At 33.8% G+C, this 23,451-nt stretch overlaps 1 protein-coding gene across 3 annotated transcripts in view; it reads right to left on the bottom strand.

Moving 5' to 3' along the window:
- csmd3b (CUB and Sushi multiple domains 3b) overlaps positions 1-23,451 on the bottom strand; it is a 581,296-nt gene that overhangs the window by 101,031 nt on the left and 456,814 nt on the right. For 2 of the 3 annotated variants that reach the window (XM_088929238.1, XM_088929240.1), the window contains exons 32-35: positions 12,438-12,551; positions 7,900-7,995; positions 5,749-5,952; positions 328-452 (exon numbers count right to left, since the gene is read on the bottom strand). In XM_088929238.1, coding sequence (XP_088785364.1) covers positions 328-452; positions 5,749-5,952; positions 7,900-7,995; positions 12,438-12,551 — 539 coding nt within the window. Of the gene's footprint in view, positions 1-327; positions 453-4,943; positions 5,016-5,748; positions 5,953-7,899; positions 7,996-12,437; positions 12,552-23,451 lie in introns of all 3 variants that reach the window. The other variant, XM_088929237.1, reaches the window with a different exon arrangement.

Raw genomic sequence — 23,451 nt, 5'->3', positions numbered from 1 at the left:
GAAAAAGCAAGGGAAGACAGTACACAGTATATAAATTTCTAGTCAAAATCTGTTTGTTTTACAATGACTAACAGTAACTACAGTTGGACATCGAAAAATCTCCTTCGGGACCAAAGACATCCAAGTCACTAAATCTACAAGCGAAAAACAAATACTGAATAGAACAAGAAAACATGATTCAAGTTCAAAATGCTTTCCATATTAAATTAAACATTGGCCTAATCCATAATTCATCTGACATTAAAAATTCCCTTTATTTAAGTTTTTATAATAGCAATATTTTAATTCTTGTACATTTAATTCATGAGACTTCAAAAGCTCACTCACTTGAATTCCAGCTCCCTCTGGCACAGAGATCTTCCACACACAATTCAAATTGTTGTCATATGGCTCTGGATAACCGGGAGACAGAATGGTTCCTCTGCGCTTGGTTAGAACTCCTCCACAGGGCACTAAAAGCAAAATTCAGAACTTTGAAATAAGAAAGCATAGCATGTAATATAAAGCACATGACTGATGGAAAAAAATGAAATATAACATTAAGATGAAGTTTAAAAGCCACATGGTTCAGAGACGTAACAAATAACTCAGGACATAGAATGGTAATTCAAAAGGTAATGGGTCATTTAATTAAAAAATGTAATGCTTTCATTAAAAACTGCATTTTCAGGAAAAAAATACATCATGCCATTATATATTTTATAGTGTTTCTGTTGTTTGTAACATATCCTATTAATTGAAGAGATTTACAACCAAACCAAACAGTATGTAAAATGTTACTTATGCATTATACTACTCACTACAGTACTACTTGTAGAACAAGTAGAAGTTAAGTAATACTGTTTTGCCGCATTAATAAATAAAAGACGCATGAAGCAGCAAAAGGGTATCTAAATTTCTGTTTCCAAACTAAACTGTTTTTGCAGAAATCAAAATCTAATTTATTGGACAAAGCAGCAATGAATGCATTTCCATATAAAACGTACAAAAGAGCAAAGCAAAGAATCTGGAAGTCAAAAAAGCAATATAACATTTAAAAAGCATGTCTGAAAACACCATTATTATGTAATATCATCTCAGGAAACTGTACACATACATGGTAACAGTTGTGTCTTATGTGACTGACAGACAAAATAGGGCTGTAGGGTTGATATGAGGAACTTGTCAAGGGCTTTCATTCACCCCATGAATTTGCCTTTCATTTTTATATTACTGAGATAATGCATTACAATTATTACTATACTGTAAATACTATAAATTATTTATAATCCAATCAATTCCAGTGTTTAAATTACAATAATTGCAAAACTGTAACTGTGAAGAATATAGAGAACAAATAGAGAAAAAAAGGGGGATATTAATCTTAGGGACTAGAGGGTGTAAGCCCAGACATTTCACTGGAAATTTCCATTTCTTTCAAGTGTACTTAACAGATCAGATATAATAATGGGGTGACTTCTGACAAGGATCAGTACCATTTCGTAAACACAATCATAGTCCTCATAGCAGCCGACATAATGATAATACACATTGTGGTTAAAAGTAGAACACCCTTGAAATATGTCCGGTCAGGGATTTACTGCCAGAAAACACAATCTTCTTACTCAAATCATTGTTCTCTGCTCAATCATTACTTTACATGTTTTGATAAAAAAGCCAGAGGTGAGGTAGCATGATTGCAAGGTAATTTAATGACAAAACACATTGTTCAGAAAGAAAATTTTTTGATGAGCTGAATTGCATGCACAATAAAATGTACATGTATTCTATTGCCAAGCAAATGGCTAACCATTACACATATATTTTAATGTTAGAAGAAATCATAACACATTAGCCATTTTATTCAGGAAACTCTTTTTGATATTAAGGAATCCTACTTAACTTAATATCAAAACAAAGCAAAAGCAATTGACAAGCATTTGAAAATGACAATTCCTAGATATTTTCATCCATTACCAGACTCTTATACCAACTCAGAGACATCAGTTACCCTAGCAATTGGGTACCCTGTCTTTGGTAGGTACAATGGGAGGAAACCAGAGCAGTTGGAGAAAATGTGTTTGAATATAGTACAAAATGCAAATGTCTCCTAGATATATTATATGCAAATCAGAATGTTTCTAGCTACAACAGAAAAGGAGAACAACCAGTCTTAATCTTTTTGTATCCAATAGGCACTATGCAAGCTCTTGACAGGATGTCTTATACTGGAATTTGGATTTAGTAATAGGATGGTAGCAATAAATAAACTAGAATACCTGGCTTGCACAATGAAGTGTATTGTGAAACAAAATAAAAGTACTAAGTGCAACCTTAGCTAACACAGCAGGTCTACAAACACCTGTAAGTGATGTGGGTGGAGTGGTAAGTGGCTCTTTTCGTTGTGGACCATAATTTCCAATTTAATTGCCCCGGTACAGTGACAGGGAACACCCTGCGAGCAGGTACATGTATTGTCCTTTGGATGTGATTTCTAAACCAATGCCTCGACTGACATTGTTGTTATTAGAACAACATTTGACCCACACAGTCTGGCCTACCTACTGTATATTCCCCCCTCAATTAATTTGGTGAAGTAATTTCTTAATTCTATAATCTTATCTGATATGTAATGGGTATGCTGGTGAATAATGACTGCCATACTTCATCCAGGAGGGCATTGAACATTGAACAGTGGTGGATGGACTGGGTCACCTCACCTCCGAAAAGCTTTAGAATCTATGGAATTAAAAATTCTACAGAAATGTAAACAATTAAATTCACATTGCAACTTTAGAGATATTGTATGCCTACAAGAGAATTAGTATTCAGGAATATAAAATATTTGAGAATTAGAAAACGAATGCTTTTTGAAAACATTATTTTCTGCAATTAATGGACAATCTTATTAGAGATATGCTCATTATAACCATATAAACATATGGAAAACTGGATTTAGACTTTAATTGGTATTTTTTCTAACTGGAAAATACAGAAAACACATCAAACACATTCATTTAAAAAATTTAAAGGGGTGAGATTTCAAAAGAAATACAAGTAACTGGCTAAAAATGACTAAGCTTCATGTGTATGAAATTGGATATATTCTGCAGAGAACTGGCTGCCTGACTTCTTTGTTTCTCATTAAGAGCTTTTCAAATCGGATTGCTTGCTTTCTAAAAAAATCATGGATTTCATTTGTATGCAGTAGTAAGCATGATGGCATTCATATTTATTTTCTTAGCAGACATCCTTATCTACGGCGAATTACAATTTTTACGAGGTTTAACAAAGGACACAACACATATAATACAAGTACAAAAAATTTTAAATGACTACAGGCAGTATGGGGCAAAGGTAAATGTTAGTGGGGTATTTAAAAAATGTCTTATCTGAAAGACAACACTACCTAGAGCACAGCGTCTGCTATCACTAAACTGAAGCACTGGTTTGGAAATTCCTGCCCCTAGGGAAAAGTGTCACTTACTATTCCACCAAACACCACTTTGAAACACCATCTCTTGATCAACTCCAGATTTTCCTTAGAGGCCTCCCATTCTTGTATTGACCAGGCCCAGGTTTGCTTAGCTTCTGAGACATATGAGATCAGGCTACAGGGTGGTGTTTTTCTTTTAAGGTTTTTATAAGTTTTATATTTATTCTAACCAGGACCCACCGTGGGAGCAAAATCAAAATAAACAGCATTCACATGGAATGTTACTTATATTAATTTCCTATTAATTTTCTATTGTAAATCAATAGGTTAGTGAGCGGAAAAGGAGACTAGGAGGAAAACGCAGACAGAGACTGCTATTAAAATATTTCAATTAAAAAAAATGTATGTGACCTTATCTCACAAAAATTGCTCTATGAGGTTCTCCATGCAGGTGTTTTTGTAAATCTGAATTACAATCTCCAAAAAAAAGCTTTACAGGATTAATATATTTTTATCTTAATCAGTTTTGCTGATATAACCTTTGTAATACTGGGTATTTACAGTAAAAGGGAAAAATGACTATGAAAAGCCTGTTTATGAGACAGAATTTATGCATGTCTATTACATGCACTATATACTGTATATGTTTTACACTCACAGTTTTACTACTATACTTCAGTAAAGCAAAAAACTGTAGAAGGAACAAAAGAAAGATGTTTTCTTTCTAAATACAGTATACAGTGTAAGTGTAAGCTCCTATCTTTGAATCACTGGGAGAAACAAAAATGATCTTTATTGTATCCTTTTTTGAGAGCTATTTCTTTCCTTTCAAAAGGCTTTACCATTTCTGCCTTGATGATAATCAAATACAACAAAAGAAAGTAAATGTAAATGACAAAAGCTTCTCAGGGTATTTAATGCTGCTATCATATTTTCCACTGCAAATGTCTGATGCTATCTGTCTAGGACAACATGGATAATATAGAGGTCAATGCCAATCACTTTGTTTAAACAGTTAAAAGCAGGTACAGACATAGTGATTGATGTCCAATATCTGTGAGGAAATGTTTTAAGTATTCGCTAGAGATTTAACGCAGTTAAATATGTTCATGTTCACCACTTAAATTATTAAACTGATTCAGTTCAATGCAATTTCAAGCTCATCCATATTTTACCACTGTTATCTACTGTGCTATGTGCTCAATGGTAATCGGGATTAATACCTCTGGTCTTTAACCCTTCAACAGAAATGAGCCTCAAACATAATAAAGTCCACATGTACAGTCAGAAGAGCCTGTAACATCATGCACCTATGAACCATTAATCAGATTTATGTGGAGTGGGTTCTTTTCGTTCCTACATATTACAGTTCTCTCTGTGAGTAAAGTTTTTCTAGAGATCTTAAGTAAACACTTCATTTTAAACTCATTTTAAGGTGTGAAGTAGATTTAACTAGTAATTTACGGTGGTGGACTGTCAGGGTAGTATGCAGCAAACTTTATCTCTTACAGTCACTTGCTACACCTACCCTGGGAAGAAGAAAGCACTAAGTAGGGATCAAATGTGCTCCATTCTCCAGCGGTGCCATCCCTCACTTTTCCTTGCACCATGCAAACAAAAACATTTATAAGAAAATAGGTCTACAACTTTATAACTTTAGGGGGGACTAAATAGACAACAAATACCACTATTCGGGACTAGGGATGTGCAAAAAAAAAATGAAATGGTTAGCGAAAGTTTATTCCTGAAATCCCTTCACCTTTAAATATTTTTATAATATATATATTTGATTAAATTATAATTGGGGCACATATCTGCTCCTTCTCTACTACAGCAGGAATTAATGCAAGAATTGTAATGTTTTCCTTCACAAAGAAGATAGACGTCTATATATTTTCTGCACACCCCTAAGAGGTATTTGCCTTAATGATATCACATGAGGCAAAAAAATAAAAATAAGACAGACAACATTTCTCACCTGTTGGCAGTTAAGGACCTCTTGTGAAAAAGCAAGAGGTTCATTTCCAATTGCTCGACAATAGGAAACATGAATTAATTTGGTTATTTTGCTGCCAACAGGAATTTATTGTCAGTTGGTCTCAAAGTACATTATCATGATACAGTATATGACTGTTTTAAAATAAAAGCATTCCATTATTTAAAAAGGCATCCCAAAAGCTGCAATTTGTATTTTTGCATGCTAACATATCTATTGATTTGGTCTAACTGATACCAAGGTTAGGTTCTTGAATTTAACAAAACTTCTACATATTTTTTTCTTTTTTTCTGGGATCAAACACATTATTTTGAAAGATAAGGACTTCTTTACTTACCAACACAAGTGGGAAGAGAGTCATTCCACTGAGCCAAAGCATTGGGAACTGTTTCACATCTAATAGCTGTTGATCCATGTAGAGTGTATCCTGGATTACATTCAAACAGAACCACTGCGCCAACTGCAAAATCATTTCCAATCCTTTTCCCAAATCTTGGCTCTGGTACAGAGCTGCACTGGGTCGCACTTGTCCGTGGAACAGCTGCATGCATGTAAACACAAAGATTATAAAATGATGTATCATTTTAAATTTTCAATGAACAAACAGCAAAAGATTAAGATAAAAGAAACTATTGCAAACATTTAAATTTAAGCCACTATTCATATAAAACAGTGTTTTCTGCTTTGGGTATCAAGTGCACATTAGGCATATGAGAATACAGTGTATATGTGAAATTAGTTTATACCTCAACACCTTCTTCACTCAATAGTAAAGTCTGTTCTAAGTGTATAGCAAAATATTTTCTCATATCTCATATCATACATTAAGTTTACTTTCTAAAGTGACATTGTCATTTAATATACTGCTATTGAACACTTCTAGCAGAGCTTCCAGGAAATTAAGTCAAATGCTGTTTTTGCTCAGGCTGTGGTCCCTGAGCTTGTACTTCATCGGGGTCTTTTTCTCCTTCCTGCTTATTAGCCTGGTCAGATTCTTGGCCAGTGTGTATTGTCTTTTATCAATTTAGTATTCTAATTTGCACTGTGTTTGTGTGTGTCCCACAGGGTGAAGTACAGTTGTTTGGCTTGTTCTGTAATTTGGCTGTAATTCTGTAATTCTGCAGAACTGTATTGAAGTGTTACAGCATTATTGTCCTGAGGCTTGCTGGTGTTGGTGTGGCTCAGGGCAAAGAGCCTCTGGACCAGCAAACCAGGGCTTTGTGATAATAGAAGTTCTTGTAAATGCTTTTTAAAATTGGACCACATTTTATTGTCCTCATCTGTATATTGATCAGCAGTGGCTGGTGTCCTAATTCTGCTCTGCATACATTCTTTGGTGCTTTTCTTTGCACACAGAGAATAGTTTTACAGAACTCTGTGTGCAGAGCTACTATGGTGTGTTTGTCCCTTAGTATTCTGGGATCACTTGAGTTATTGTGCTTCGGGTCCAGATGACTCAGAAGATTGTGCTGGTGATCAAGTTGCATAATGCTTTCACTTTGCTGAATGAAAAAGTGTATGCCCTCACATCCATTATCGTACCCCTTAGGAAAATACTAAGGCTTCTTTGCCTTTCACCTTATCTGATGTTTGAACTGTTTATTATACTGCATTTATAGGCACACTGTAGAAGTGTAGTAGAATACATTTCATTGGTACTCTATGACCCTTATGGTATGTTAATTCATAAAGTGATTAACATTTTTTATATATATTAACTTATAATTCACAATTGTAGATGCTTCATTCCACACAAAAAGGTTTGATTTTTTTTTTAAAAAAGCTATGCTCATAAACTTGATATGTGGGCTTAATCTTAAAGGGCTTATATAAACCCCTTTAGTAAACGTAAAACATTTCTATCTACTGATCAGGATGCTGGTATGTTTTAGTAGCCCCATTGTTTAATTAGAAAATTGTGTTCTGTAGGTTATTTTTTAATAAATGTAAAACATCTTCTGGCAAACTGCCTAAGGGGAAGAGTCACATGGTGCTAATCCACATCACTTCTGCAGAACTGTAGGCCACATTTAAAAGTCTGGGGGAAAAAAAACTTTGGTTTGCAAGATAAAAAAAAAGTCAATAATATTTTATGTTGTTGAATTCATGGAGTTTACACAGTATTATGTGCCCCTTAACTATTATCTTAATTCTTAAATAGCATAACATCTATAATGGCATCGGTGCACACACTGAGTTTTGCCCCTTCTAAACGGAAAGGAATACATGTATCACAAATTAATCCATTTTTAAATTCTATTAGTAAAACACTGTAAATCTCTTGCACCGCAGATCCGAAATTCTGGAAGGATGATAGCATCAGGGAACTGTATTTCTGTACACTAGTGATGATTATTGCTTCTGTTATATTATAGGAGATGTGAATCGTTTTTGTTTAGTCTTTCAAAGGGTTTAAAATAACAAAAAATGTTAATATAAGATGTTATAAGATTCTTAGTCTTTTAAAGAAAACATAACTACAGCTTACCTTGATAAACAAAATGAAATCCTTTAGCTGTTTCTGGACCAACTGTTGTAAACTTGATGGTAATTTGATTGCCTGAACTTAAAGGAAGTGACTCCCCTGTAAACAAAGCAGACCTTAAATTAAGTATATTTTTCTACTTTCATTATTTAGATAGCTGGAACACTATCTTGAAATATTACAGGTTACCTGGAAATGAGTCAATAAAAATAAGATAAGAAATTCATCATTAAAAGCTCTGTTTTTTAAAAAATAAACCTTTATTTAACACATTTAATAGTAAAGCACTCATTTTGAATACAATATGTCTGGAGCAACAGAAGTATTTTAGAAATAAGTAGACGTCTTTTAGAATCCAAGTAATTGCCTGAAGTTTAAATCCTTAGTATTCCCAATTTCATGTAGTAGAGGTAGATGAATTTCAATAATGCACTAGACAAAAGTGATATTTCCAGGACTCTTTTGTTGGAGAAAATGTTCCCCTTAAAAGACAATCAGGAATCCATCTCAGAAGTTAAAAGCAGTTTTTATTTCATGCACATGGGAGTGAAACACACAGAGATGCTCGCTGTGTTTTTCTCAAAGCGATTAAATTAGAACAGTCCTTAAATATTTTCTGTTATCTATCATGCTTCACTGTGCTTATTGTATTGGCAGCATTCCAGGATCATGCTCATCTTCCTCCTCCCTATTTGCTAAAGATAATTTCTTTTTACTTTTTAACAATAGGTTACTTAGTTTCATGACACATGTTCCTACAGTATATACTGTATTATAGTACAGAATTGCATAGTAGTCTTTCTGTCCAGCATTCTTGCATTGCAGTTCAAACCAGCAGTTCACTAAGAGCCCCTCAACAATTTTCACATACAAAATAAACCGTTCTTCATGACATGAAAGGATACTCAAATACTGTAGTGGTACCGGTGGGTAGCTGCGTCAGCATGCATAGGCTGCAAAGGAACAAGTAATAGGTTTATTCCATGCTGAAGAAAACAAAGTTTTCTTTCTTCTCTTTTTAGCATGGAATAAACCTATTACTTGTTCCCTCCTACTCAAATACTGTGGTGAACATGATGATAAGAAATTCTTTAATTATACTGTATTTTTCATGTTTTGTAATTTGCTCATATACTGATCATTTGTGTTTAGCTAAATTGTTGAAGTATACAGTGTTCCAAGAAAGCATTCTAAAGAATATGGTTTTGTCAAGTTAGAAATCCAAGGATATCAATGTGAGTGTCAGCTGGAAGAGGAAATAATTATAATGTTGAGGAATGTAAGAATGGCAGAAGATTACATTGCCAAATTGTTAGTGTAATAGTATAGAAACCTACTCTTCTAATATATATTGTGTGAAGATAAAAAATGAGCAAAAACAAATCTGACATAATCTATATACATTATTTTGTGTCAGATGCATTTTTGCATGACATCAAATTAAACAAAATGGATGGCTCTTTAAACAAAAGCACAATGATCCAAGAGGTATCAAAGTCCATTCGCACTTTTCACTTATGAATGGTTAAAAATGAAATACTCTTAAAAAAAGCTTTTTTATAAGCTGTCTGCTCCCAGCAGGCCAAAGAGAACATAGGCCTTTGGCAGAAATTTTATTACACATTGACCTAAAAGATCCACATAACTGAAATGAAAACCAGGCAACACCTGCATGCTGTATGCATGCTGTATTAGGAACCTTATAATATCACCTACAGGCTAAAGTGGTGTGTAATTTAAGGGACGAAAAAGAAGGGAAGCAAGTTCATGTAACATGACATCTGCTTGAAGGTTCAATTTGCACTTCAAAATGTTTTCACTGTGATATTTTACAAAGTTGATCCTCGAAAAAACACTATATCCTTGGATCCTTCTAACAGAGTAGATACCAAATACGGTACAGTTTTCTGAATTTAACAAGATCATTTTCTTTTATTATATTTACATAAAGTAAAGACATTTACTTAAATAACAACTGCTATTGTGGTGTTATTGTGTCAAAGGGGAATGAAACCAAACACTGACTTTTACATAATTTACTTAAAGTGAATGTGTCATAAATACTTACAGTATTGACACTTGATTAACTGAGATGAACTCAAAGAATATTTTGCTCTGATATGACCAAATGCAAGCATTGAATTACATAATGTATTCTATCAACATATTTTGAAATATTAATTCTGCATATTTTTAATTATTTAAGGGATAGGCTATGGAACTTGTTTATTTGGGGTGTTTATGTATACTTTACATGTGTTTTTGAAATTTGTTTTATACTGGAATATTGAGAATGAAGGTAGACATCAGGAGGAATGGAGGACAGAGTTCTAAGATACCATGGCAGGCTATGAGATACAGAAGCTAATACTAATAAGAAACACACATTGATGATATTACCCATCTAGGTCTAACCTGTAAAATGTTTATGACAAAATTAATCAGTCACAGTGTGCTCAAAAAGGTGGGAGTAATTCACTTTATTTTTTTAGTGGGGAAATTCTTATTTTGTTACTTGGTATGCATGCTTACCTGAAAGTGTTGCATCTCCTTCAGTGTTTTAAAAATATTCCCTTTGATTCCTCATGACCAGGCCATTTTGTATATCTTTTATACTGTTAATACATACTTCAATGTCCATTTGATAAAATGTTTGTACTAAACTAAGCTTGATCTTACTAGCTACTTATTTAGCCTTTCATGTTGGAATCTAATAAAACACTCTAGCATTTGTTTTGAGCATAACAAGATAAAATAAAACGGATACGTTTAATGTATTTTATTGATTGCCAGGGAGGTTTTCATCCTTTTAAAAATTATGCTTTTGAACTTCTCACTGTCTTTTATTTAACAGCTCAGCATAATTATTTTGCAAGTAATATTCCATGTATTAACCTATTACTACCTATAAAACATTTCCCAAAATATTTTAGTTTACTAGACAGATGTAAATATGTTTAAATCAAGATGCTCATTTTCAAGTACAAATAAATCTAACTTACTAAGATGTTAAACTGGCTCTTATGAGATGCACATTAAAATAAAGACATTTCAATGTTGTCATTTACTGTCTTTTCTGTGATTATTTATGAGGGAATAAATGTGTCCTTTTTGACCTGACTAGGAATTCAAAATAATGGTCATTAAATGTTTTAAACTTTTTTATTTTCTTCTCCTCATCAAAAGCTCAATAAAAACGTTGTAATGTCACATGACTGCCAAAGTGTATTTTTATTATGTACTGTAAGCACAACACATGTGATAATATCAATACCTGCCCCTTTTCTACACAAAAAAACTTCTAATTTCAGAAACCATTCAATTACACGGCAGTAAAGGCTTCTAACTGAGGTGTTGATTAATTTAAACAGCAGAACTCATGGAGTGATGCTGGCACAGGTAGTGTCTATGACACAAAAACCATTTAAGTGTTGATCAATCTCTCAACCTGCTGACAGGTTGATGGTAGATTCACTGTAGGCAAGAGGTTGATTAAGGCAATTCGATAAATAAAGATTTACATCTTTATTTTTTGTGTTGAATTGAATAGACAATTCTTTAATGGAGAAATGTATTTTCTGATTTTACCTTATATTCTGCAATCAGAAATATACAATAAGACAGATTTACAGTTGGTATAGTCATCTTATCTCTGAGAAAATGTGTGGATAAGCAAAGGACACACAAGATGTCAAGCACTACCAACTTTATATAAGATCCTAAATTTTCATATCCCCTAAACAACTCTATAAGATATCAAAACACTATTGTGATTATTAATAAGCTGCTTATTTTTACCTAACCATTCTATTAATGATAAAATACAAGATATATGATTTTATATTTATAAACGAGCTTGTACTGTACTTGTTTTGAGTCCTGAGATTTTCTCTCATGGGAGAGAATTTTGCCATTCGTGCCACAAAATTAGGAAGCGAACAGGGAAAATCTTGGGAATGAGAATTGTGATTGTTTACGTATGGAATGCAGTAGTAACATTCAGAAATCATCAGTAAGCAGATGATGTATACTTGAAAAGCAGCAACATATTCCCTTCCTTATTCTGAGTAAACTAGACTCAAACAGGTTAATAAGTATCCTTCATGGCACATTTGTTGTTGCTCACTTATCCTGGTATTTGCTGATGCAATTTGATACAGTAAGTTTTTAAGTTTGAAAGTTTTAATCTTAGCTAATATAACAAGACCACGACATTTGTTAGTTTTATCAGTTACAGTGTGGTGATATTTACATAATTTTACCATGACCAGATTGTATGCTTATCAACAGGGGAAGCTGTTGCACTGAGACAATGAATATTAATTTTATCAATGGCTTGCTATAGGCAAAAACACATGAAGTCAGAAATAATAAGGGATTAAAAATAGCTTTAAGTTGTAGCTGTACTGAAATATAACCTGAGCACATCAAAAGGGAGAAAACATGTGCTGTTGAAAATAATGGGGAAAAGCAGTGAGGCAGTAAATACTTAGGATCTAAAACATTAAAAATACTAATAATAAAAAGATAGAAGGACTTACCTGAATGAGAACCTGAGAGGGAGGAGAGCAAAGGGAACTGTTGGTTGGGTCCATCATAAACATCAACGACATCATTAAGAGATGTCTGGAAGAGTACAAACTGCCCGAACAGAACTGTTGAAACAAGAAGAAACAACAGTAAATACATTCCAATCCATAGTGTGTGGAAGCATTTCTTGAAACAATGATTCCTTCTATTGTTCATGAATCGTACATGTTTATTGGTGATGAAGAATTTCCACCTTGGAAAGATAAAGTATTTTCATCTTGCTTAGAATTAATTTACTGTTGGTTTCTTGGCCCATACATTCCAGTGAGCAAGCTAGTGTTTTCATTTAAAACCTCCAGTGATTTGATTACTATTTAAACATTTGAAACCAAACCTAGAATACTTAATATGAGGGAAAAAAAATGAAGATGTACAGTAAATCAGAACTTAACATAAAGCTCCTTGCCAGTGGCCCAGAAGACAGTACAAAGTTAATATTGCTCAGTACATTCATCTGCAAGTCTACATTCCCAGAACATTTAATAATATTATTAAACATAATATAAGCAAAAAACAACAACAAAAGCTAAGATACTGAGAAATCAAGACATTTAATTGTGCCTAAACCTAGACGTGCCTAAACCTTTGAAGAATTTAATCCAAAACATTATTATAAAGCTTATTTTTCCACTATTTTTCTATCTCAGTAGTAACTCAAAAGCAATACCAATGTGAGTTAGAAAATTATCTTATTTAATGAATGCTGTGTGAACAATTCTTCTACTATACATAGTACATATTTAGATTGCTTGTGTTGGACTAATGACATTAAACAAGTACATCATTATTCTTCATTACTGTATATCAGCATACTGCAAAGTCTGGCAAGAAAATCCCAAAGGTAATAAGGCTGAATGTTTATTTAAATCTTTTAATTAGAGTACCTTTGTAAACTGCATTCCTTATGCACCAGGACTGTTTTTATTTGTATTTTAAGTGCATGCTTTTATTATCTTTAATTACAGTTTAATACATCCTACCCATGAATTAATACATTCTTAGATTTAACCTTGTATGTTTTCTTTTTTCATGCTTCTAAGCACAATTCTGATCAAATTATAACAAAGCCTGAAACAATTAATTAATAAGACAAAAACTATTGAGTTAATTTCTCACTTCTCTACCTTATTTTCTGTGTAGTGAATTGCTAACACAGAACTGCTGCTGCATACCACCCTGGTGGGTGTCTCTTTCTGACCTGACCAAAGTGAATGAAATTAATTGAATTTTGTAGACAATGTCAATTGCAAAACAAAAAAAGTCTCAGGACCAAATTATTTTGAGTATCAGATACTACACCTTTCATCTCCCATTTAAACCCCTGAATGCATATTTATTTCATGTAATGAAAATGGCAGTTTAGTTTCTTTAAAAATTAACTGTGTAAATACAGACAGGGGGCATTGTATACATTCATTTTTTATATTTTTGTTATTTTTTCCTAATAAGTTTTTTAATTAAGGAAAATGAACCAGAAATGTATTTAAACCAAACACTTTCAGACCTTCTCAGCAGTCCCAACATGATCTGTAGAATAGCAAAGTAGGAACTGGATGGTGTTTGGTTATTACAATTTCTGACAACAGTACTAAAATAACATTTCTACTGTGTATTTGCAGAGATGGTCACATGATTACTTGACAGAAAAACCATGCTATGTTGTGTATTTAGCAGTATATTGAGGACAATATAAATTGATAGACTCTAAAAATGCAACACATTAGTATAGGAACCAATAGAATGTGTTGTGGTTAATGCATCTTATTAGACAAAACTCATTTTGTTTATTAGTTGTGTACATAGACAAATGAGTGGAGATTTCCTGGCATTTTAAGGAGACATTCATTTTACAGATTCTCAAAATTTAAATAAAAAATAAATGTCTTAAAAACAACCAATTTCAAGAGATCAAATGCACAGTTTTAGTTTAGACCCATTAAATTCACTTGTGGATTTTCTTATAAACATATTTAACGGAGAACACAATTTCTTCAGCTACAAATTGTATCCATATAAACAGTTAATATTTCATTAAACAGTGATATTGCTCAGTTCTTATGTGAAAAGTGGAAAAGTGCAGTTGCTTTTATCTTGGGAGGTGCTTGTATCCAATATGCTGTGATTAATTAGGGAAAAGCTATGCATACATAAACCTGACAAGTAACCTATGGTTGGTTCAAGTTACATGGCTATGTGTGAGCCATATACATTATCCTGCTGTTAATGTGGTCCTTTTAACCTATTTATGATGTCATATAATTTACCAAACCACTTTATACCATAAGGTGCTGCGGGAAGCCAGAGCCTACCCGGCAAGCAACGAGCGCAAGGCAGGGTACACCCTGGACAGGGTGCCAGTCCATCGCAGGGCAAGTGCAAGCCAATCATACATGGGGACAATTTGTAGGTCACGGTAAAAGCTGAGGGGGGAAGTTAGGCCTGGACACTGGGATAACTCCCTACTCTTATCGAGAAATGCCGAGAAATTGAGAAATGAAATTAAATGGGATCTTTAATGACCACTGAGAGTCAGGACCTTGGTTTACGTCTCATCCGAAAGATGGCGCCCTATACTATACTATAGTATAGTGTCCCCACCACTATACCTTTAGGATTAGGACCCACATAGACCACAGGGTGGGTGCCCCCTGCTGGTCTCATGAAAACCACTTCCAGCAGCAACCATAGATTCCCAGGAGGTCTCTCATCCAGGTACTGACCAGGCTCAATCCTACTTAGCTTCAGTGGGTAGCCAGTTGAGAGCTGCAGGGTGATATGTCTGCTGGCTTCCTTATTTATTATAACCTGACAATTTAAGAAATAATAAACTGTGGGGAATTGTGAAAATGAGGCTCAGGTTGGTTTCCCACCCCAGCTTGGTTTGTAATTTGTTTTGCCTCACCATATTCCCCTGTGTCGTAAGCTTAACATGGGGAGAGCTAACTTCTCCTCTCTAAGCCCTTCATCATAAAAGAAAGCGAACCATACATCTCCCCATTTTAATCTACCTAACCTTAGCATACTGTATACTTTTTGTGCTTTACCTTCATTTCCGCACCTAAAAAATGCTTCCACTCAGTATGTTAAATTGTAGCAATTTAACTGAGGAGAAGGCATAACTTGCCCTGATAAAATGTTTCTGATCCTCCAGAAATGCTGGTACAAAGATTCTATCAATACTTGCTGGAGGGTACTGTATATCAAAACAAAGGTCTGTAGCCCTGGCGACAGCCTTTACAGTTCCCAGCCATGTGCACACCAATCCAAATGCCTGCCTCAGCAGTATTTCAAAACATTCATTTAATGCATAGATCTCAGCCAGGCAAGACTGCCCTTTTTTCATATGTTACACTTAACTTATTATGACAGATGCTTACAATGTTGTATGGAAATTAAGTCTGTGATTAATTCAGGTAGCTTTCTGATAAGGAATATTCCTCAAAACTATGTATGTATTTATTTTTTATACCAAGTATCTGCCGCTCTCAATCTTTGATTTATCTTTCAGCATTTTATTTGGATGTGATAAAAACCAAAATTGTAGTAGCAGATTTAAAATTCAAACAGGAGAACTGGGTAACTGAGAAAATTCACTAAAGAAGCTTACTGTGATAAGGAATGACTATAAAGTCATTGTACTGTGTAAGCAATGCGTGTAATCTAGACAGCATGCAGAGACTGCTACTGAGAACAGAGTACAGTTTCTGTGTTTAACAGCTTGGGAATGTTAAGGTAACACCATGTGAAACTGACCTTTGTGTTATTTCTTAAGACCTTGTTTGAAAGCAACTTAGCCACAATGATTTCTTCACAAAGACAACAGGGAAAAATAAACCACAAGGTAATAAAAAAGCACATTAGTGTTACCTAGACCTTGACCTAGAATGCCATCTAAGCTTAAAATACTAAGCTTCTATTGCACCTTTAGACTTTTGGTTAATGGTAACTTTTTAAGCATAGAGGGTATTTTTGTGGGGGAAAAAATACTTGACATTGTAGTTAAAATTATTGCTGTGCTTTGTATAATACTTTTTAGTCTGGCACATGATGTGGGTTGAAAGTATTTTTTATCTTTGTCACACAATACTAATCAATTACAGTGAAAGAGGACTTTAAATCAAATCTACAGTATATACTATTTAGTTCAATATACTCTATACTACTCACATAATGTTACGCCTACTGCACTGTATATCCATTAATGTCCAATTACCACTGACTTCTTTAACCAAAAAAACAAAGGAAATGGTTCCTATAGGTTTGTTTTTTTGTGTGAATGAACTACCCAGTAAATACACACTCCCACAATTATTAAAATGCTGACATTAACAACATACTGTCCACTCATCTACATACTGTACAGTATACTGTCCTGAGGCAGAGCATTCCACCCCACTACAAATGCAATGCACAGTTCCACAGGCTCATGAGAGTGCTGTGATCATTTAGACACAAGCAGGCAGAGTTGCACAATTGAGTTCAGGACACAGTGATTTCCATTTCTGTTTGTAGGTACCTTGACAGCACAAGTGCCTATTACTGTACATACTGTAGCCCCCTTTTGTAGAGCCTGTTAAAAGTGGTCTGACTTGATATATGGGTGATTCGAGCACCCATATATCAAGCATTATATACACATGTACTGGTCATCAACATGTGTTGTGGATCTTAGAAATCTACTACCGGCCTTAACTCCTAACTTTCAGTGTTCTAGTGTCTTTTGTGAAGCCTGCTGACAATACTCTGTGCAACACAACGTTATTGATTTAAATCATCCAACTTCATCCTACTGTCTTAATCCATTTAGGCAACACTCTAGCACTGAATACTCCAATCTCTCTCCATGGGGAGTTATAGCCCATAGCCACATGGGTGTGTACAAATTAAGACACTTAAGTTTGGCCACTCCTCAATTTCATGTCAATTTCATTGGTTTCAGAATGAACCAATGAAACATGCGACCAAGATAATGTATCTGTTGCATGTTGCAAAGTCAGTTTGTCAATAAGTCCATCTTTGTGTATCACAACACTCTTTTTAAAACATATTGACCAAATCTTAAAATTTCCTAACCTTTTGCCAATAATGAATGTGTTGTTACAGAAATGTGGATGCATTAAGAAAATAAATAATATCTTATAAAAACCTTATTTGTTATTTAGAAAAAAAAATATCCAGGGTCCAGGAAGAGCACTGTATTTCAAATTACACAGAAAATGTCTATTTATCCTTATGGGAAGATAGAGCACTATACTTTCTCTGTTTATTAGACCAAAAATTACCATTTAAAATATGATCACCAGCTAATAAATGCAGATGTACTATGATACATACATGTATTAAAAGTGTAAACTTTATTACATTACTTAAGTTAATGTAGACAAGACAAAAACATGTTTAAATAGTCGAGGAAATTCACTAATGAATTATTTATATAAACTACTACTACTCAGTATGAATAACAGTTTTTATAGGAATGCTCTGTTTTTACACAACAAAGGCAAACTGTCTTAGCCCGTGTGAATGGTTTCCAAAGGTCTGAGAAAAAAAAGGACGAACATAATGCAATGAATGTTATCCATTTTAAAAGCATCTTAAGACAGTATTTACTTTTTGCAATGGACTACCGTAGTTTTATCTAACATCACTGCACTTGAAAATAGCAATATGCACTATTGTCCTTCTTTCAGCATTATCTGAGACTATAGACAGTTTCCATGGAAATACACAATTTTATCTGACATGATACAGCTACAGAAGCACATAAGCATGACCAGCTGGTGTGTTTTGGCTGTACTGTGTGCATGCATGGACAGTCTTGAATTGGAGTTACAAAATGGACTCTAAGTGGTAAAGTAGAGCAGAAGCCAATGATCGGGAAAAGTGCCATATATTCTTTATAAGAACTATACTGTCCTTTGCTCAGTGTAAATAATACCCCTTCTTTGTAGGGATTTAAGTTGGACTTGAATCTTTTTTCTACATTTTTACACCAAATTAAATCTATATTTCCTTGCATACAATACTTGCGTGCAAGAGAGATGTACTTATTTACATAGCATTTATTGTTCATTTCTTGAAGAAAACCTGAATATAAATTTAAAATTAATATATTCTTAAAAACAAAACTCTGAAGGTATACAATATAGAAATCTATCTTATGTTTTTCCCCCAAAAAAATTAGTATCAAGAATTGTACATTAAGACAAAATGAAAAATATATCTTTCACTATAAAGACTTATTGTGAATAGATCATTATCAACATTGAAGTAAGGCAACATTAACAAAAATACATTGTACAGTACATCTGAAGATCATTTAGCCATGCAAGTATTAAAACAGTTGTATAAAAATAATTACCACTTGAAGATTCAGCATTCCATGCTACATGTTCCAGCACTAAATCTACTTTTTACACAATTTCACTTTATTTTTTGGTTAATGTTAACTTTATTCATTAAGATAGCTAATTTTGGAAACATCTTAATAATGTTCACAAAATAATCACATATGACACAAAGTATAAACAAATAAGTAAACAAAGAATAAACATATAATCTTAAATAAAACTAATGCTGATTTTCTAACACCCCCCATCTTTTAAAAAGTGTCACTGGGCCATTAAAGACCAAGTATTGAGGATCTCTGATCTCTGGTCTCTGTACACTCATGTTGGAAGTATCTTTTTCTTAGATGTCTTCTGTCCTGCACTGACCAGGCCTAGCTATTTTTCTTGTTCTAAGATCTGATGAGTAAAAACTGCCGACTTGACTGTCATGCTTAAATGAACCAACAGTTGATATGAAAAGAAAAATAAACATTAAAATATTACATTAAAGCACAAGTAATAGGTTTATTCCATGCTGAAAAGAGAAGAAAGAAAACACAATGTTTTGGCCATGGAGCCTTCTTCAGGTGTGACGGTGTACATTAGGTGTACATTAAAGCACTGCTTGATATGTCATTCTTACATTAACATTATCTCTTTTAAATGTAAACTTTTCTGCAGTTTACGTACATTGGGATGATGAGGAGAGAAGAAGAAGTATGAAAAAGCATGCATCTATCTTCTGTTTTGTGAAAATTAGATTTTTCTCAACAAACTATTTAAATAATTTTTCAATGAATTTCAGCACTCCTTTAATGAAAATGATGATGGCGAGAGTTGACCTTTTATAAAAAGTTACAAGTTACAACTCCATAGAGAAAATTATAATGATCAGATTATACCTTGAGAATCCTTGATATCTTATGGGTTTGATATAGTCTAATTTGATATTCAGATATTTTGTTTTGTTCTATTTTCAAAGTTTAATAAAATCAAAATGTCTAATGAATGTAAGCATAATTTTAGCAATTTAATTGCTTATTCTTAAATACTGATTGGATTAGGACAGACCTTCGCTCATTATGTCACAATTATTTTTGTGCCCAGTTCAAGCTGTAGTGAAGCAGTAAGTCGTGGAATAACTCAATCACAGTTTACTTTAAAACCTTAAGCTATGGGATCACATACAATAATCAAATGTACAGGGTCCATATAGGCCCAGTGTCAGTGCAGTAAAGTGGAAACCTAAGACTGCAGTTCCAAAATAAAATTATTAGCTTGTGTGATGAACTATGCATACAGAAACTATGCATAGTTTATCTTGCAAATTAGTATTTTTATTTATGAAAGCACACCATTGGGAGTTTGCTTTTATATTATAGAGGAACTAACTAAGCCTACAACTCTCTCATACACACTATACCCTCAAGAGAAATTTATAAATGTGAACCGGACTTATTTGCACCTTATTCTTTCTCTTTTGTCCTTCCTTTTATTATTATAGGAATATTTACACTGTATTATATAATACTTTATACAGCATACAGTTAACCCCCATCTTCCAAAGCTGGTAAAAAGCTTTCTACATTTCCTAGTGACAGCACTTCATGGGATAAATAATGTTCAATATTTTCGGTCTTGGTGTTGTTGCCATGCAGCACACATTATGTAGACATCCTAATTCCAGCTATTTACCTGTATTTTGTCAGTGTAAATCCTGAAAGGTAAATGGGTTATCATCTCTGTTTTATCATTCAAGAAAAAGAAGTACTTGAACACCACAAGGTGGGGCCAAAAGTGTCTGGAACTGAAAGAAAAAGACGACAGTGGAGGAAACTAAATCTCCTCTAAAGGGCACTGAGGGATACACAAGATGAACAGGCAGGGAGGGATTAATTCTCTAGTATTGTGGTAAAACTACACAAATACAGCAGCAACAAAGGAATATGGGTTAGCAGTGAAACAGGCTGAACTGCTGCATAATTCTACATCTACATATTTCATATCTTGTGGAAAAAAGAATTCATTTTAAATCTAAATAATTCATTTTTTTGTATCACAGTATTTTCTTTAATTTTATATATATTTGGTCTAGCTGGCTTGTGCTCAGTTTAGTCCACCATCATCAGGGACCGCACATGCAGTTTAATAGGTAGACTAGTTAGGGGGATGCATTCATTAGCTTTGAGCTCCCCTGACTTAACCAATTAATTATAACCTGTAGAAAAGATTTTCAGAAAATAAAAAAAGAAAAGATACACACAAAACATCCTTGCTGTATCCTCCGAGCAGTCATGTTATCTAACATGTATACCAACGACTGGCAAATTGAATAGAACGTTTTTGCTTTAAAACAAAATGACTGAAATACTGAAGAAAACCTTACTTTGAGAGGTGTGATAAGGGAGTTAAGTGAATATGCTGTAGTGTTGGGGGGAGGAGGAGTTTTCAAAACAATGTGGGAAGTCAAGTCCATGGTGTTTGATTATAGCCTTGAGGAGACAGCATCTAAAAGCATGGCACATGACACTAGCCTTGAGGAGACAGAAACTGTAAAACGATCTAGCAGGGATATTCATCTCAGGCTGTAATGACTGAGGTGCTCAAATAATGGGACCTACTAATTATTTGTTAAACAAATCAGATTAGCAGCCCCATTTAGCACCGATTATGTCCTGAAGACAGCAAAGGAAAGGGAAAAATAAGTAAAAGGAACTGCAAGAATTTTTAAACCCGAATCAACTGACTGGGGTTTCTAAGATTGACATGTTTATAAAATTAATGATGGACATTTCTGCAGCAAATTATGTCCAAGGAAAGAGTGATTTGCATTCTATGAAGCTAGACTAGGAATACAACATCCAACTCATCATTCTTTCTGGGTTTTGAGAGTCCGTACTGTTTCTCTGTTATTTAGTCATCTGCAATGTTTCTGTATAATCTCACTATTTGAGTTTCAGTTATTAGATATTCTCTCATTATATACCCTACTCTTCACATGTGAGTTTTAATGTGGCTGCTTGGAAAAATCAGTATAACAGATCAGTATAACAGCTATGGTGCAGCAATGGTGATCAGTAAATTAAAACAGTTCAAGGAACAACACACAGAAATTATGACAACTTTGAAAGATCTTTTTCATTCTCATTTTAGTTCTGCTTTTATCTCTAGTCCAGATACTTATTTTTAATTAGACAAATATAAAATGTAAATTCATCCATAATATCTCATAACCCAAGGTGTTTTTCTACAGGTTGGTCCTCCAAGAGTATGGCTGAATGGAACTTTCTTTGTGTTCTAACAAAAGTAGCAATTTATATTTACACAAGGGAAAACAGCAAGAGCTGTCCTAAGGCAGGCCTAATTATGATTTAAAAAGAGGGAAAAAGCTAAAGGAAAGTACAGAACAGAGACTCACCCTTCACCTTTGTGCAAAAACAGTCAATTTTTCTTATTTTATATGTATCTAAAAGCCCAGGTGCTCAACGTCACTGTGTGTGACAGAATGTACAGATGCCTACAAAGAACGCTACACATAAAGGACAGCATCTTGAGAATTAGAGCTGGCATTGTTTTATTATCTAATTTTCCGAAATGTTATTCATGCTGTTTTTCTGCAATTTCAACAAGCAGAATCTGCTGTGGTAAGGAGAAATTTTCTGCCGGAAGAGTGAAATGCTGATAAATAAAAAAATGCATTCTTAGTATAATGTATTTATAACTGATCAGCATGTATTGTGCCCAGCAGACATTCTCACTAACAGGCCACTAGATAATACGTTTCTGATGAACACCCACTACTCAAAGCCTTTAAGAAGGTTATACAGTATATAGTTTGGCAGCAATGTCTATGTACCGCACATCTGACAAAGGCAAAACAGAACAGACAGTACAAATGATGCAAAAGTATTCAACCCCCTTTCCAGCGGTGTCCCTTTTGATGTATCACGAATTATGTATTTTTAAGTGAATATGTTAATGAAAACATTGTTGTGCAAACTAAACACTTTCATGGGATAAATAATTTAAATGTCAGCACAAACTGCTGACATTTAACTTATTTTATCTCAAAACAAAAAAAACAAGAGCTATGTTGATTGTGCAGGAATTCACACCCAAGAGTCAATAATTGTGGAAGCAACTTTGGTAGAAATTAGAGATGCCAGGTTTTTTTAATAAGTCTCTACAAGTCTTGCAATCTGGGTTGGTTCAATTTTCTACATGGACCTATGGACTGATCAACATAATCCTATGATCTTCTAATAAACTCACAGTTCTGTTTCAAAATATTTAACAAAGATAATGATTGTTTGTGCTGGGTTGGTTTATATAAAAAATTATGTTCAGCATAACCCCCCCCAAAACAACAGACACCACCTCCATTACATAAATAGACCACACCATTTATTTCTACAGTGTATGTAAACAAAATGTAACTACTGTATAATGGAATATAAGATACGAGTGAATGGAAAAAATACTTTTAAAGTTAAATCAATAGCTAATGTTTAGCAATCTACTTAATTTCCAAGTTATAAATTAAGGTGTGGAGTTCCCAGTCACACCATAATGAGCAGTCATTGCTTTTCAAGAAAAAAGATGGCAGTGAAAGAGAATAAGGTTATTAATCATGCTT

Source organism: Atractosteus spatula, chromosome 12 (genome assembly GCF_055471065.1).
Source record: "Atractosteus spatula isolate fAtrSpa1 chromosome 12, fAtrSpa1.hap1, whole genome shotgun sequence".
NCBI classification, from domain to species: domain Eukaryota; kingdom Metazoa; phylum Chordata; class Actinopteri; order Semionotiformes; family Lepisosteidae; genus Atractosteus; species Atractosteus spatula.
Note: the sequence above shows the minus strand (reverse complement) of the source record. Positions and strands in the feature narration are given on the sequence as shown.